Raw genomic sequence first — 17,642 nt, forward strand, 5'->3', positions numbered from 1 at the left:
AAAAAAAGAAGCAGAATGCAACTGAAGGTTTCCAGGAAAGTTTTATTTTCCTGAGTAAAAGAGAGATCTGACACTACCCTTCCCTACTCCTTCTTGTGTAAAACAGAACAGTCATTTTGCAACAATGCAGTGTCATCTCTGAGGAAAAAGGGCCAATATGTTAAAAATGGTGAACTTGAAAGGTACTAAGAGCCTGAGTCTCTGATGGGCTCTCTGAGCAGCTAAATGAACACCAACCTCCAGACTGCTTACAAGAAAAAGCAAATCCCAATTTGTTAAAGACCCTGTCAGACTTTCTCTTACTTAGAGTCGAATGCATTTCTTTTCTTTTTTAAGATTTTATTTATTTATTTGACAGACAGAGATCACAAGTTGGCGGGGGCGGGGGGAGTAGGCTCCCCGCCGAGTGGAGAGCCTGATGGAGGAGGGCCCGATCCCAGGACCCTGAGATCACAACCCGAGCCAAAGGCAGAGGCTTAACCCACTGAGTCACCCAGGCGACCCCGAATGCATTTCTAATATAATCAGCATTCCCCAAGTACTGGGACTATAAATGGACATTACTTAAACCAACATTTCTAGTTAAATATGGGTCAAAAAATAAGTTAAATAAAAGTGAATAGGAAAAGAACTTGGGGAAGATAGTGGAGGGGACAACAGAGGTTTCCAGTCTCTAAATTCCCATAAAACACAAACAGCAACCATGTAGCAAAACCAAAAATTCACATATCAATTACAACAAAACCATGGGACAAGTTATCCCCATAAAACCAAAATGCGAGCAGGTGAAGACAAACCATCCATAGTCAAAAGACCTGCATGGTTTTAACATTTCTACAGGAGAAAGAAGGAGCAAGGAGGGTGGCATCTAAGGAACCTGAGAATGGGGGGGAAAAAACCCAAAACAGCCAGTAAGTGGTCACTGCAAATTGCAAAGGCTCCATTTGAGACTCGCAGCTGAACCTGAGAGGAGTTTTCTCCACTCCACTACCAGGGCTCATGTAGACAGAACTGAAACAGTTGGAGCAGTCCTGCCCCTAGTCTCAGAACCAACATGCCAGGCTCCCTTTTAGGCCAGAGCTTCAGAATGAGGAAAACCTGCTGGAAGTAGAATAGAAATTGAGGAGGAGATGCATAAGAGAGATGAAGAAAGAGAGGATCAGACCAAGTGTTTTAGGGGAATAGAACCAGGATATTCCATAGAGCAAGCTGCCATATTTTTCAATACTACAAATGAGACAGAAGTGGGAGCTCCGTGAAATAGGAAAGTTAACTGATCTTGCCTCATTCTAAAAAGTCCAGAAAGATCAATTCCACATAAAAAGGAGCAAGAAAATATTTGAGGTCAAATCCTCCACAAAGTTATTTTATGGGAAAGCAAAAGGAGAGTAACACGCCTGTAGACAAAGAAAATATGCCAGAAAGATGTGTCCACAAAACAAAGCAAAAATACAAAACCCTGTGAGCTATTATCTCAGAATGAACTAAAATTAGACTTTAAGAAAATAAATCCATACCTAGGCATATCATATTAAAACTCTGAAAAATAAGATAATGAATCTTCAAAACAGCAATAGTTAGACTAACAACTTACAAATGGAAGCCATAAGACAATGAACTATCTTCAAAATGCTGGGGAAGAAACTGGCAACCTGGATTTCTCTATGCAGTGAAATATCCCTTAAAAACAAAAGTGAAGGGATGCCTGGATGGCTTAGTGGGTTAAGCCTCTGCATTCAGCTCAGGTCATGATCTCAGGGTCCTGGGATCGACTCCCACATCGGGCTCTCTGCTCGGCAGGGAGCCTGCTTCCTCCTCTCTCTCTGCTTGCCTCTCTGCCTACTTGTGATCTCTCTCTGTCAAATAAATAAATAAAATCTTAAAAAAATTTTTTTTTAAATTAAAAAAAATTTAAAAAAACGAAAGTGAAATAAAACCATTTTTAGACAAAATCTTATTCATCACAAGCAGATCTATTCTGAAGCAAATGATCAGGCTGTTCCAATGACATAAGAAAAATAATCACAGATGGAAACCTGGAGACACAGGGGAAAAAAAACAGGAAGGATAAATATGTGAATAAATCTAAGGGAATATTAGCTGTATAAAACAAGAAAAAATAATGTTTTACAGATTTTCAAATATAAACAGAATTAAAATACCTTACAGAAAGGGCATATAAGTCAGGAAGGGGGGACAGACAGTTAAAGGTTGTAAGGACCTTGCGTTGTTTGGGAAGAGGGCAAAAGGGCCTATTAACATTAGACACAGATAAATTAAACATATATATTTTATGCTTTAGGACAGTCACTAAAAGAAGAATAAAAGTTTGGGGGGGGTAATAAATAAAATATTCAACTGAATTAAAAACAACAACAACAACTTTATTTGAAGGTACTGAAAAGCTACCAAGCAAGTGAAAAAGGACAGGGCCAAGGTCCAGGAGAAGAAGGAAAAGCAGAGCTGAACTCCGCCTAACCTGTGCAGCTGGGACTGGTAAAGACACACAAAGGAGATGGGAAGAGCACGGCCCCCCACAGGGTATATGCAAAGATTTCAGAGGACACCCACAGGCCAAATTTGCTTAAGAGACTTGGATGATGTTCCAGATTAGGAAAGCCACAACGTCAGAAAAATGAAACAAGAAAAGTTGTAATAAGGGAAGAGTAGAGAGGTTAAGCGCCCACAACATTTCTGTTTTAAAAAAAAATGCTTACATCTCAACGGCTGCCAATTTTTCCTCTGCAATATACCCTACACTGGCCCCTTGTCTCCAACCCCACCAGCTCCTGCATGGGTCCCTGACCCTGGTGGCCCCCACTGCAATCCGCTCTTCACTCTTTGTGCTGCAGCTGAAGCAATTTTAACCAAACCCGCAGCACGGGGCAGTGGCCCATACAAAGTGAAGCTGGGGCACAGGGACTTTCTAGACTAAAATTTCACTCCCCTTGCCAATGCCAACTTTTCCCCCCAGGTTCTGTCCTAGATCAAGTCAATGTGGTCAGTCCGTGAAAGAGATTATTTACTTCTGGGCAAATCCTTTTTTTCAAAGAGGGTCTTAGCTACCCTGGTTTACTTAGGATTCCTTCACACACTCATTGGGTCAAACTAGTGCGTGTTAGGTTACCATTATATCATATGCCTGCTAGAGGCTGGGGGGAGAGGGGAGGAGAATGTAACACATGCCATAACAAAGGTTACATATGGGCTTACTACAAAACAAAAACCTAGAAACTCAGAGGAATTTGTTTTTCTGAGCTAATACTACCTGGCTTTAGAGGGAAATACTCTTCCAAAAGTCATTCGAATCCACAAATATAAGAACTTTCTGGCCACGCATCTGAAAGAAGGAAAGAAAGGATATATACACACACATTTTAAAATTCCATTTGACTTATTTCATCAATTTTCTGGAAAGCAGAGGGAAATTAATGTTCCATGGGGAGATATGCAGCATGAGTCAAAAAGTGAATCACAGCTATTCTTGTATCAAATAGAGCATAGGATGGCCAGATTTATAAAGCCAAGATCAAGCAGATTGTTTTATTATTTTTATTTTTATAAGTAATCTCTACCCTCATTGTGGGGCTCCAACTCACAACCCTGAGATCAAGAGTCATATGCTTTACCAACTGAGCCAGCCAGGCGACCCCCAAGCCGATTATTTTTGAAAAATACTTTCAATATAAAGTCTTTTGTCAATGAAGACTTCAGAGTTGAGGAAAAGGAAGCAAGTACATGAAAATGCTTTTATTCACATTATTCTTACACCTAAAACACCTAGCAAATGCCCACTTACCTATCAAGGCTCACCTTCAATGCCTGCCTTCCTGGACCTTCCCCAACCCAAACACGGTGAGTACCCTTGTAGCCTCAACACCCTGATTCAACCCTTAGTATAATATAATGTTATGACACCAAATCACAGTAATCAGCTCACAGGGGACCTGTTGTTCCCTCTGCACTGTAAGGCCTTGAGAATGGGGACCGAGTCTTATAGTATCTCAAGTACCTAGCACAGTGCCTGGTACACATACAGAAAAGGTGCCTTGTCTCAGCCAGTTAAGTCTCCAGGTTCAGCTTGGAACACTCTTCTTCATCCTACCCTTTACGTGGCTTATTCATACATTATCCTTTAAGACTCATCTTAAACCCCACTTCCTCCAGGAAGTTCCTCTGGCTACACTAGTGGGGCTGTTCTACCCACATGGGCCTGCAGCACCACATCCTCTCGTCTTCTAGCATTTATCCTGCTTTCTTGGTGGGACTCAATAGTCGGTCAAGCCTACATGATTTTAAGCCTTTGGGAGGTCATGGACGACGAATGTCTTATTCACCTTATATCCTCACCATCTAGCACAGCCCTTCGCCAAGTAGGCACCTGATAAATTTTTTGGTAGTTTTATGGTTTTATTAACACAAATACGCACATAAGCTATCTATTCATTTTCTTCACTGTACAGCTTGGTATTGGGATCGGTGGCTCTGATGGCCATCTGGGCTGCTCTTTCCACAGTGGCTTTGTGCTTCTTAGAGGAGACACTGTGAGTAATCTCCACACAGTAAGATTTGTTGCACATCGCAGAGCCTCAGCCTCCTTGACACTGTGGGCTAGGAACTTCCGGAAGCCAGTGGGCAGCATGTGCTTGGTATTCCTGTTGTTCCTGTAACATATGCTGGGCATCAAGATCTGGCCCTTGAATCTTCTGCACACCCTACTGTCAATGCCTCTGGGTTTCTTCCAGTTGTGCTTAATTTTGACATATCTGGTGCAGATAAATTTCTTGGTCCTCTTTGTAACAATCTTGGGCTTCACCAGAGGTCAGAGGAAGGCCATGATGCTGAGTAGGAGATGGCTGCCACGTCCTCAGGAAGAAAAAGCCTGATAAATTTTTGTTGAGGGCACCTGAGTGGTTCAGTTGGTTAAGTGTCTGCCTTTGGCTCAGGTCGTGATCCCAGAGTCCTGGAATCGAGCCCCGACTTGGGCTCCCTGCTCAGTGAGGAGTCTGCTTCTTCCTCTCCCTCCATCCCTTCCCCCTTGCTCCTGCTCTCTTGCTCTCTTTCTCTCTCTCCCCCTCAAATAAATAAAAATCTTTTAAAAAATTTTTTGCTGAATGAATAAATGCCTTTGATAGACCTCATCAAGAGGAGTGGAAAATGATAATTTTTCTCAGACTATGTTTAGACTTTTTCTGGAAGACTCTTTATAGCTTACACATTGTGGGTACAACTAGAGAATGGGAATGAAAACACAGAATGACAGACTTTAAGTCTGTAGATTCCTAAATATCCTTTTCTTCTGAACATTCTGCCACAAAGAGTAGGCAACAAAGTCTCCGACTAATAGAGATAGGAGAGTAAGAATCATCCCCTCATTTTAACCAAGAAGAGTGAACAGTGGAAAAGCCACTGCAAGCAGGTGACAACTTGCAAGCTCACCTGATACGCAATTCTCGTAACTGTTTCCTTCGGGTCCAACCATGTGAGGCAGGATACTGAACTGGATGAGTGGCACAAGGTATCTCACTCCGGATCCCAGAGAAGGCAGAAGACTTCTGGTTGGCCAGTACCTTTGGAGGATAAGTTTTCTTAACTGCACCATCCTTAAGAGACCTTAAATTTGAGGAGCAATGGGGAAAGGAGAGAACCAAATTATCTCTGCATGTGATGCAAATATCTTTTGATGCACAAGGGAAATTAAATAGATAAGCAAAATGAGACTGACTGAGAGTAACTATGCTTCAAGAACAATAAGCAGCCCGATCTCTGACAAAAATACCTCCCATTCACAATGGTGAGCCAAACATCCCCAAGGCTACCCCCTTGATTCAGTGATGATTAGATAGAAGGAATCACAGAACTCAGCATATAGTTGCCCTCGCGGCTATGATTTATCACAGCAAGAAGGCACAAAGCAAAATCAGTAAAGAGAAAAGGGGTAGGGGACAAAGACTGCCAGAAATCAGGTGCATGCTTCCAAAAGTCCTCTCCCAGTGGAGCCACATAGAATACCCTTAATTCATCATCAAGACTGCATGGTACTGGCACAAAAACAGATACGTAGATCAATGGAACAGAATAGAGAGCCCAGAAATAGACCCTCAACTCTATGGTCAACTAATCTCCAACAAAGCAGGAAAGAATGTCCAATGGAAAAAAGACAGCCTCTTCAACAAATGGTGTTGGGAAAATTGGACAGCCACATGCATAAAAATGAAACTGGACCATTTCCTTACACCACACATGAAAACAGACTCAAATGGATGAAGGACCTCAATGTGAGAAAGGAATCCATCAAAATCCTTGAGGAGAACACAGGCAGCAACCTCTTCGACCTCAGCCGCAGCAACTTCTTCCTAGGAACATCACCAAAGGCAAGGGAAGCAAGGGCAAAAATGAACTATTGGGATTTCATCAAGATCAAAAGCTTTTGCACAGCAAAGCAAACAGTTAACAAAACCAAAAGACAACTGACAGAATGGGAGAAGATATTTGCAAACGACATATCAGATAAAGGGCTAGTATCCAAAATCTATAAAGAGCTTGGCAAATTCAACACCCAAAGAACAAATAATCCAATCAAGAAACAGGCAGAGGACATGAACAGACATTTCTGCAAAGAAGAAATCCAGATGGCCAACGGACACATGAAAAACTACTCCACATCACTTGGCATCAGAGAAATACAAATCAAAACCACAATGAAATAACACCTCACACCAGTCAGAATGGCTAAAATTAACAAGTGAGGAAATGACAGGTGCTGGCGAGGATGTGGAGAAAGGGGACCCCTCCTACACTGTTGGTGGGAATGCAAGCTGGTGCAACCACTCTGGAAAACAGCATGGAGGTTCCTCAAAAAGTTGAAAATAGAGCTACCTTACGACCCAGCAATCGCACTACTGGGTATTTACCCTAAAGATACAAATGTAGTGATCCGAAGGGGCACGTGCACCCAAATGTTTATAGCAGCAATGTCCACAATAGCGAAACTATGGAAAGAACCTAGATGTCCATCAACAGATGAATAGATAAAGAAGATGTGGTATATATATATATATATATACAATGGAATAGTATGCAGCCATCAAAAGAAATGAAATCTTGCCATTTGCGACAACGTGGATGGAACTAGAGGACATTATGCTTAGCGAAATAAGTCAATCAAAGAAAGACAATTATCATATGATCTCCCTGATATGAGGACGTTGAGAGGCAACGTGGGGGGTTTGGGGGGTAGGAAAAGAATAAATGAAACAAGATGGGATCAGGAGGGAGACAAACCATAAGAGACTCTTAATGTCACAAAACAAACTGAGGGGGGCCGGGGGTAGGAGGGTAGGGAGAGGGTGGTAGGGTTATGGACAATGGGGAGGGTATGTGCTGTGAGTGTGAGTGCTGTGAAGTGTGTAAACCTGGCGATTCACAGACCTCTACCCCTGGGGCTAATAATACATTATATGTTAATAAAAAAATTAAAAATTTTTTAAAAAAGGAAAAAAAATAAAATGCAGGAACAAATGTAAAAAAAAAAAAAAAGGAATACCCTTAATTCCCCCAGCACTGAATTATGTGAACACATGTGAAATGTCGTCTACCAGGGAAGTTTATCAGAGACTCAGTGGCCAAAGTTCTTATGGGGGCTGGTCCTATTGGCACCCTCTTCCTTTCACATACCAAAATTCTAGATTCCTAGAAAGAAAGCAGGTGCTCAGTATAAACTACATTGTTAGCAGAGTTAACTACCCTTATCAGTCAGGGAATGGTGAGAACTGTCCTGAAATCTAAGTCTCTAGACACCAGTCAAGGACCAACCTTGTAAGCAGGGCTTTCTAAGAATAGCAGTCTCAGGCCTGCAATGTTAATTCTTTTTCACATGAATGGAAAACATCACAGAGAAGAGCAAAAAGGAAAATGAGTTTTTTAAAAACACTAATAAAGCTGACAAATAGCCAATGAAACTGATCAAGAATCTCTTCTTAAAAAGAAGGCCAAAAACCAATATTAGAGGGGAAAAGGAAACACATCATTAGAGATGCAAAGAGATACTGTAAATAACTCGATAAAAATAAATTTGAAGATACAGATAAAATGGTTAAGTAGATAGAAAAACAAAACTTATCAAAAACTGCACAAGAAGTATAAAATGTGAACAGTCCAATAACCATTAGCAAAAATAAACAGTAGTAAAAAACTTCTTGCAATGAAATCTCCAGGCCTTGATGGTCCTCCTGTCAAGTTCCACCAAAATGATAGGAAAAATTCATGCCAATCTCACATAAACTAACGAAGGAATTCTTTTTCTATTTTGCTCTATTCTATTTGAGAGAAAGAGACACAGAGAGAACAGGGGTAGAAGCAGAGGAAGAGGGAGAGAGAACCTCAAGCAGGCTCTGCACACAGAACTCAGCATGGAGCTTGACATGGGACTTAATCTCATAACCCTGAGATCATGACCTGAGCCAAAATTAAGAGTCAGACACTCAAACAACTAAGGCACCCCCCTGATATTTCTTTTTTAAAAAAGAACACTGGGGCACCTGAGTGGCTCAGTGGGTTAAAGCCTCTGCCTTCAGTGCAGGTCATGATCCCAGGGTCCTGGGATCCAGCCCCGCATCGGGCTCTCTGCTCAGCAAGGAGCCTGCTTCCTCTTCTCTCTGCCTGCTTCTCTGCCTACTTGTGATCTCTGTCTGTCAAATAAATAAATAAAATCTTTAAAAAAAAAACAAACACTACGCACCCCAAATCTGTATAAAACCACATGGCTTTAGGAGACTAGCCATAACCTTAATACAAAACCTAACCAGGAAATTTTAAGAAAGAAAAATTTACATCTCACTAATGAATACAGATGTAAAAATCTAAACAAAATATTAGCTAACTCAAGTCAGCAACACAGAAAAAGTATAATACAATATAATGGAAGCTTAATTCCAGAAAGGGAAGGTTACCATTAGAAAAATCAACCATAAAGACAAATAATCATTTCAATAGATGCAGAAAAGACAGCTGATTAAAAAATATTCAATATCCATTCATGACAAAAAGTCTTAAACTAGGAAGAGAAACCTTAATCTGATAAGGGCTATTTAAGAAAAACTTATGCAGATACCATACTGAATATGTGAATGTAAATATATTCATATGAATCAATATATGAATATGCAGGTACCAACTGAAACTCTTGATAGCTTTCCCCTTTGAGATTATGAACAGGACTTGTAAGACCACTTCTATACAACGTTGTACTGAAGGTCCTGGCCAGCAGAGTAAAGCAAAAAAGAGAAATTATAGTCCTAAAGATTGGCGAAGGGGGAATAAAGTGTCATTTTGCACATGACATGATTATGCATGTGGAAAACCCCAAAGAATCTACAGGTAAGTTATCAAAATTTCTAAGAATCTAGCAAGACTATTCTATACAAAAGCAGTATCAAAAATATATATACAGGGCGCCTGGGTGGCTCAGTGGGTTAAAGCCTCTGCTTTCAGCTCAGGTCATGATCCCAGGGTCCTGGGATCGAGCCCCGCATCGGGCTCCCTGCTCAGCGGGGAGCCTGCTTCCCCCTCTCTCTCTCTGCCTGCCTCTCTGCCTACTTGTGATCTCTGTCAAATAAAGAAATAAAACCTAAAAAAAAAAATTTTTTTTAAATATACAGTTGATTCTTGTTATTCACAGTATTATATTCTATAAAGTCACTTCAAATATTCCACGTCATGGATTGGAAGAATCAATATTGTTAAAATATCCAAACTACCCAAAGCCATCTACAGATTCAATGTAACCCTTATCAAAATTCCAATGGTATTTTTCACAGAAATAGAACAAATAATCCTAAAGTACATGTAGAACCAAGACCCTGGAGAGCCAAAGCAATCTTGAGAAAAAACAAAGCTGGACGCACCATTTTCCCTGATTTCAAACTATATTACAAAGCTATAGTTATCAAAACAGTATGGCATTGGCATAAAAAGATATACAGACCAATGAAACAGAATAGAGAGCCTAGAAATAAACTCAAGTTTATAGTCAATTAATTTATAATAAAAGAACCAAGAATATACACAGTGGGGAAAGGAAAATCTCTTTAATAAATGGTATTGAGAAGACTGGACAGCTACATGCAAAAGAGTAACACCGGATCACTATCTTACACCATACACAAAAATTAACTCAAAAGAAATTAAAGACTTGAATGTAAGACCCGGAACCATAAAACTCCTAGAAGAAAACATAGATAGTAAGCTCCTTGACATTGGTCTCAGTGCTGATTTTTTTGGATTTGACACCAAAGCAAGGACAACAAAAGCAAAAATCAACACCGGGAACTAAAACTAAAAAGCTTCTGCACAGTGAAGGAAACAATCAACAAAATGAAAAAGCCATCTACTGAATGAAAGAAAATATTTGCAAATCATTCTGATAAGGGGTTAATATCCAAACAATATAAAGAATTCCTACAACTTAATAACAAAAAACCACAAATAATCCAATTTAAAAATGGGCAGAGAATCTGAATAGACATGTTTCCAAAGAAGACATACACATGGTGAACAGGTACGTACGTGAAAAGATGCTCACTATCCCTAATCATCAGAGAAATGCACATCAAAACCACAAGGAGATACCACCTCACACCTGTGAGAATGGCTATATCAAAAACACAAGCAATAACAACTGTTGGCAAGGATGTGGGGAAAAAGAGAGCCCTTATACACTATTCATGGGAATGCAAACTGGTGTAGGCACCATGGAAAATAATAAGGAGGCTTCTCAAAAATTAAAAAAGAGACCTACCATATGATCCACACTTCTGGGGATTTACCTGAAGAAGAAGAAAAAAATACTAACTCTAAAAGATATACACATGCCCATGTTCACTGCGGCATTATTTACAATAGCCAAGACAAACAACCTAAGTGTCCGCTGACAAGTGAATGGATAAAGAAAATGTGGTATATATGTACAATAGCATATTCTTCAGCCATAAAAAGGAATGAAATCCTGCCATTTGCAACAACATGAATGACCTTGAGGGCACTGTGCTAAATGAAACAAGTCAGACAGAGAAAGACAAATAACATATGTTCTCCCTTATATGTAGAAGTTTAAAACAGAACAAAATAACAAGCTTACAGGCACAGAGAACAGACTGGTGGTTGCCAAAGGCAGGGGTGGGGGTGGGTGATCAAAATGGGTGAAGGAGCCAAATGCTACAAACTGCCAGTTATAAAAGAAGTAGGTCATGTGATGATATAGTTAATAACTGTACTGCATATTTAAAAGTTGCTAGGAAAGTAAATCTTAAAAGTTCACATCACAAGAAAAAAATTCTGTAACTATGTATGGTGAAAGATGTTAACTAGACTTATAGTGGTAAGCAGTTTCTGATACACACAAATACAGAATCATTATGCTGTACACCTGAAACTAACATAACGTTGTACCTCAATTATACCACAATAAAAACTTAAGGAAATAAAAGGGCCTAGCATTCCTTGTTTCATCTCAGCTGAGAATGTGCCTGTTAAGAAACTCAAATTTTATAAGGCTCTACACATGTCTGAGAATGACCCCAAGAGCTGAGAGATCTGGGGGTTAAAATAAATTCTGGAAATTGGGGCAGAAATTATGTGAATTCACAAATTCAGAACCTACAAATGAGGATCATCTATATATATTTCTATAGACTAACAATAAACAAAAAATAAAGCTATTTATATACTGTTTTCAAGCCACAAACACCAAGCACAGGAGTAAATCTAACAAAAGTTGCAGGGGTGCCTGAGTGGTTCCGTTGGTTAAACGTCTGCCTCTAGGATGGAGCCCTGTGTCGGCCTCCCCGCTCAATGGGAAGTCTGCTTGTGTACCTCTCCCTTTGCCTCCCCCTGCTCACTCTCTGTCTCTCTCAAATAAATAAATAAATCTTTTTTTAAAAAGCTGTAGACATTTGGGTTGTCTGGCTAGCTCAGTCAGTAGAGCATGCAACTCTTGATCTTGGGAATGTGAGTTCAAGCACCATGTTGGGTGAAGGGCTTACTGGCTTAAGATTTTATTTATTTATTTGACAGAGAAAGAGAGATCACAAGTAGGCAGAGAGGTAGGCAGAGAGAGAGGGGGAAGCAGGCTCCCCGCCAAGCAGAGAGCCTAACGCGGGGCTTGATCCCAGGACCCCAAGACCATGACCCGAGCCAAAGGCAGAGGCCCAACCTTTTGAGCCACCCAGGTGTCCCTGTAAACATTTTTATAGGGAAAATTTTAGGACTCACCAAAATTGTTACTTTTCCCAACCTGATCTATAGCTTCAAAGTAATCCCAATTAAAACCAACAGTTTTTGTTTAATCCCATTTAAAACCCCAACAGCACACCCATACATGGCCAGGGAGAACACAAGCTGGTACAATCAGTTTAGAAAACTGTTACCTAGCAAAATTGAAGATTCTCTTTTCTTTTGACCCTGCAACCTATTCCCAATTATATACCCCAAATAGTGGTTATCAAAGTGTGATTCCCAAAACGGCATCAGCATCAACTGAGAACTTACTAGAAATACAAATCATTGGGCGTCACCCGAGATCTACTGAATCAGAACTCCGATGGTGGAGTCCAGCAATCTGTGTTTACCAAACCCTCCAGGGAACTCTGCTGCAGGCTCAAACTTGAGAACCACTGTGTGCCAAACTATGCATATGAGAATGTCCATCACATTCAAAAACTGGAAACAACCCAAATGCTCAACAACAGAATTGATAAACTGTGTAATATTCTTAGAATGTATCACAGAGCAAGGAAAATGAGCAAACCACAACTATGGACTATCACATGAAGAAATCTTAAAATCCTGAGAGAAAGAATCAAGACATACATACAATATGATTGATATGATATGATATGACATGATATTGATATGATATGATACAATATTCCATTTATATAAAGGCAAAGAGGGAAAACTAAACTATATCGTTTTGGAACGCATACTTAACTGGTAAAAATATAAAGAAATTTGCAAAAGTGATTACTATTAAGGCAGGACACTGGTTTACTCTAGAGAAGAAGAAGTGGGTGTGATTAGGAAAGAATACAGAAAAAGGGATTTCTGAGGTGTTGACAATACACTATTTCTTTACGGTGTGATGGTTCCATGTTTGTTTCAAAATGATATAATAAACAGTATATTTTATGTACCTTTCTGAATCTAAACTGTGCTAACAGTTTAAATTTTTTTTTTTTTAAAGCAAATACATTCTCTTCTCAAGGTCCCACATCTAAAGCCGTAAAGCAATTGGGGAAAATAAACCAGAGTTAGAGGCTACAGAGCTTCATTTTAAGCCATGGTTAATTTGCTTCGGAGGATATAATGAGGCAGGCCTGAAGAGTACTTTACAGATCACATTGGAAACACCGTCAGGGTGCTGATTCAGCTTTCAAGGATCCCTTTTCCATGCGATCAGCAGGGGCAGACCTCAGCAGCCATGCTGGAACTCCATGACCTTTCCCCAAGTCCTAATGGATTAGAGCAGGAGGAGAAATCTGACTCACGCTGGACCAACTAGATTCATCCACCCAGGACTGAATTTGGAGCTGAGACACAGACTGAACAGGAGTTGGGCTGAGGCACCAATATGGCACCACTCAGAAGGAAGGGTCCAAACAACTGCTAGATAGGTCCCTCCCACTATACCCTGGCTTCTACCTTGCCCAAGGAATAGCAGGTTCCACAAAAAATTTCTGTTAGTATCACTGGTTGCAAGCAATAAGAATCCAATTCAAATTGGAATAATTCTTATATGTTGTAATATAATAATATCAAAATGTATTAATATAATAACATAATTCTTATATGTTATAATACTTCTTAATTGGAATAATTCAATAAATTCTTATTCAAATTGGAATAAGAAAAAAAGAGTGTAACAACGGTAAGGGTCATTCAACAAAACTGACAACCCTTAGCAAGTTACTAACAATAGGAACGAAAGAGAGGACATTACCACCAATTTTTCATAAATTGAAATAAAGTCTATTTTATTAGAAAAAAATATAAAGGAATACTATGAACTCTCTGCCAACAAATTAAATAACTGAGATGAAATGAACACATTCTCAGAAAAACACAAACTACCAAAATTGGCTCAAGAAGAAGTAGAAACTCTGAACAGACCTATAACAAGGGAAGAAATTGAGTTAGTAATTAAAATGTTTCCTACAAAGAAAAGCCCAGGTCCAGATGGCTTCACTGATGAATCCTATCAAATATTTTAAAAAATAAATGATGACAATATTCTATAAATTCTTCTAGAAAGTAAAGGAGGAAGGAACACTTCCAAATTCATTCTTTGAGCCAGTATCAGACCCTGATACCAAAGACAGACAAAAATACACACACAATGGGGCACATGGGTGGCTCAGTCAGTTAAGTGTCTGCCTTCAGCTCAGGTCATGATCCTGGAGTTCCGGGATCAAGCTCCATGCCAGGCTCCTGCTCACTGGGGAGTCTGCTTCTCCCTCTCCCTCTGCTCCTCCCCACTGGTGTTCTCTCTCAAATAAATCTTTAAAAAAAAATCACACACACACCAATAGCTAATAAACAGAACTGTTAGCACAAAATTCTTCAAAATATATTAGTAAACCAAACCCAACGTAGAAGAACCATACAAAAACACCATGCACTAGTTGGATTTATCCTAGGAATGCAAGGTTAGTTTAACATCTGAAAATCAATGTAATATACCCTATTAATAAAGGACAAAAACCATAAGATCATTTTGAAATGCAGAAACACCATTAGACAAAATCCAACACTGGTCATGATAAAAATTCCCAAGATTCCCAAAGAAAACTGATGATATACTAAAAACAGGATAATTTGAGGATGGCATATTTACAAAGGTGTGGGTATAGAGGAACCACAAAGGAAAGTGCAGGAACCTGAAGCTAGCAGAGGCTAAGCTGGTGCCACCTCTAGGCCCAAAGGGATAAGAAAAGGAAATAACTACCAGAACACAGAAGGAGAGTCAGAGTCTGTTGCCTTACAAGGTGCTCTGTGAGCTTCAGTGGAGGGACACAGCCAATCCAAAATATCTTCCAAGGAGGGAGCCAAGGGAATAAATACTCTGGCCTCATTCTTCTCCCTCCCTCATACCTCCTGCTGAGCTCCTCTTTGGCTAATTTCTTGCAGTGAGTGGAGATTAGATATCCAGAACAAAGAGGTAATTCCCTAGCTCTTGCACTCTGGAAGAATTCTGCAGTAGATCTTTAAGAACTAGAACTGGTGTCTCAGCATTGTTAGATCTTCCTGCTTCTCTCAATGTGCTGACCTGCTTACCAGCACAAGGTTCTGTTGCCTCTGCTTGGTGGATGCTATAACAGCTGCCCCAGCAACCTCAGCAATAGAGAGCAACCCTCTCTTTAAATGGCTGTCTCAGCTTTCCAGGGGGGAAAAAAAACAAATAAACAAACCCTGATTAGCCTCTGCAGTCACGTGCCCACCCCTGAACCAATCACCATGCTCAGGGCAGTGGGACACTCATGACTGGCCAGCAACAAGCCATATACCCACCTCTGTGAGTCTGAGGTCTGTTAGTAAACTGCACTCTTTCTTCTAAATTCCTTCCTTCTGTCAAGGCTAGCTAGAGTTGGATTCTGCTATTTGGAATCAAAAGAACCTTCATCTAGGCTGAAAGTAACCATGGTCAAAAGCTGGAGAAGGATCCAACATTCAGTCAGCCTTAGGTGTTAGAACTTCCAAACTCAGGATGTCCCAAACACCAAAAAAGGAATCTTTGGAGAAATCAAAACTACTGTGGAAATGGAGGGCCCACAGCTGCTCCACCTTGCACCACAAACTGCAATTCCCAGTGCTTCTTTCCTGGCGCCACACTGGCATCCCCACAACCTATGAGATGCTCAAGGAGGAACATAAGGTGGCTGTACTCCAGGAGTCCTAGAGATCAGCTCCCACGGCAACCACCATGATCAACCCCCACAGCAAGATGTCATTGCCCAACCACACTACCCAGTCCCTCTTCAACAGAATCTTCATGAACTTGTGCTTCCTGGGCTTCATGGCATGCACCTACTCCATGAAGTCTAATGACCAGAAGACGGTGGGTGATGTGACCAGGACCCAGGCCTCTGCCTCCACCGCCAAGTGCCTGAACATCTGGGCCATGGTCTTGGGCCCCCTTCTGATCATTATGTTCATCATTATTTCTTTTTTAAAGATTTTATGTAGGGATGCCTGAGTGGCTCAGTCAGTTAGGCGTCTGCCTTAGGCTCAGGTCATCCATGACCCCAGGGTTCTGGGATCGAGTCCCATATCCAGCTCCCTGCTCAGTGGGGAACCTGCTTCTCCCTCTGCCTGATGCTCCCCCTGTTTATGTACTCTCTCTCTGACAAATAAATAAAATCTTTTAAAAAATAAAAAAATAAATATTTTATTTATTGATGACAGAGAGTGAGCGAGCATGAGCAGGGGTTAGGTGCAGAGTGAGAAGAAGACTCCCCACTAAGAAGGGAGCCCGACATTCATCATTATTTTTGCCACTGGGGCTCACTTATAATTTTCTAAGCAATTTCAGAGAACATATAATATTATGGAAGCTATTAGCAGCTGCCCATGGTCTGAGGCTGTCACTCCTTTCACAGCATTTTATATACACTGAATTCAATAAAGCATACAACTGAATTCAATAAAGCATTTGTGGGTGGGGGAAAAAAAGGAACTTCCAATCTCAGCAAAATCACCCCCATTCTTGCTCAAAATCATAATTTTAATGATGGATATTCCCACACTCTCAAAATGGAACAAAATCGTTTTGAACTGTAACATTAGGTATGAAATATACATTATACTCTAGATGAGAAACCCAAAATATCAACAAAAAAATCCTTACCCAAAGTTCCTTTCTCACAACTCATGATCGAGGCAGAAACTACTTTTTTTTTTTTTAAAGATTTTATTTATTTATTTGACAGACAGAGATCACAAGTAGGCAGAGAGGCAGGCAGAGAGAGGGGGAAGCAGACTCCCTGCTGAGCAGAGAGCCTGATGCGGGACTTGATCCCAGGACCCTGGGATCATGACCTGAGCCGAAAGCAGGCTTTAACCCACTGAGCCACCCAGGTTCCCCAGAAACTACTTTTTTATTATCATTTTTACACACAAAATGTTTACAGGTTTTTATATGGGCCACAATTTCAGTTACCTTTTTTTATCAAGTCCTATCACTCACCTGGAGTCTATCTTCCTCTGCATTCTCTGCTTACTTTTTTTTGATGGAAATTCAGCAGCCGCTTGATACACACTTCTTAGTGAGCAGGTTCTTCATGAATCAAAAAGTCTTTTATCTTCCCCTTCTAACTATAAGAGAAAGAGGGAAAAGGGGAGTAAATTATCTGAGCCATATTTCCGAACAGCTACATGCTAGCTCCTAATCTCCTCTTAATTTAACACTAGATGAACATGGCAAGTCTCTGAAATTTTTTAATGCATTTTTTAAAAGTTATTTTATAAGAAAGGAAACTGGGAGGAGAGAGGATGACACTCAACAGGCTGTAACTGGCTCATTTTTCTTGTCCCAGTGATGCTCTAAGACCTCCTTTTGTAAGAACATTAGGAGAAGCCTAGATTTCCTA

The 17,642-nt window shown here is 40.3% G+C and overlaps 1 protein-coding gene and 1 pseudogene across 2 annotated transcripts in view; both read right to left on the reverse strand.

Annotated features, from left to right (window-relative positions):
* SFI1 (SFI1 centrin binding protein) overlaps positions 1–17,335 on the reverse strand; it is a gene marked incomplete at its 5' end in the record, with an annotated part of 92,227 nt that extends 74,892 nt beyond the window's left edge. The window contains 5 exon segments of the mRNA XM_080820882.1: positions 3,269–3,340; positions 5,440–5,613; positions 17,240–17,276; positions 17,279–17,299; positions 17,302–17,335. Coding sequence (XP_080677008.1) covers positions 3,269–3,340; positions 5,440–5,613; positions 17,240–17,276; positions 17,279–17,299; positions 17,302–17,335 — 338 coding nt within the window.
* Positions 4,440–5,307, reverse strand: LOC308353932 (large ribosomal subunit protein eL32-like; annotated as a pseudogene). The gene is made up of 2 exons: positions 5,216–5,307; positions 4,440–4,856 (listed from the first exon to the last, which is right to left on the reverse strand). The product of its transcript is annotated as a large ribosomal subunit protein eL32-like (transcript).
* Positions 17,336–17,642: the final 307 nt, after the last annotated feature.

The sequence above is a fragment of the Martes martes genome (assembly GCF_963455335.1).
Source record: "Martes martes genome assembly, chromosome: 13".
NCBI lineage: Eukaryota > Metazoa > Chordata > Mammalia > Carnivora > Mustelidae > Martes > Martes martes.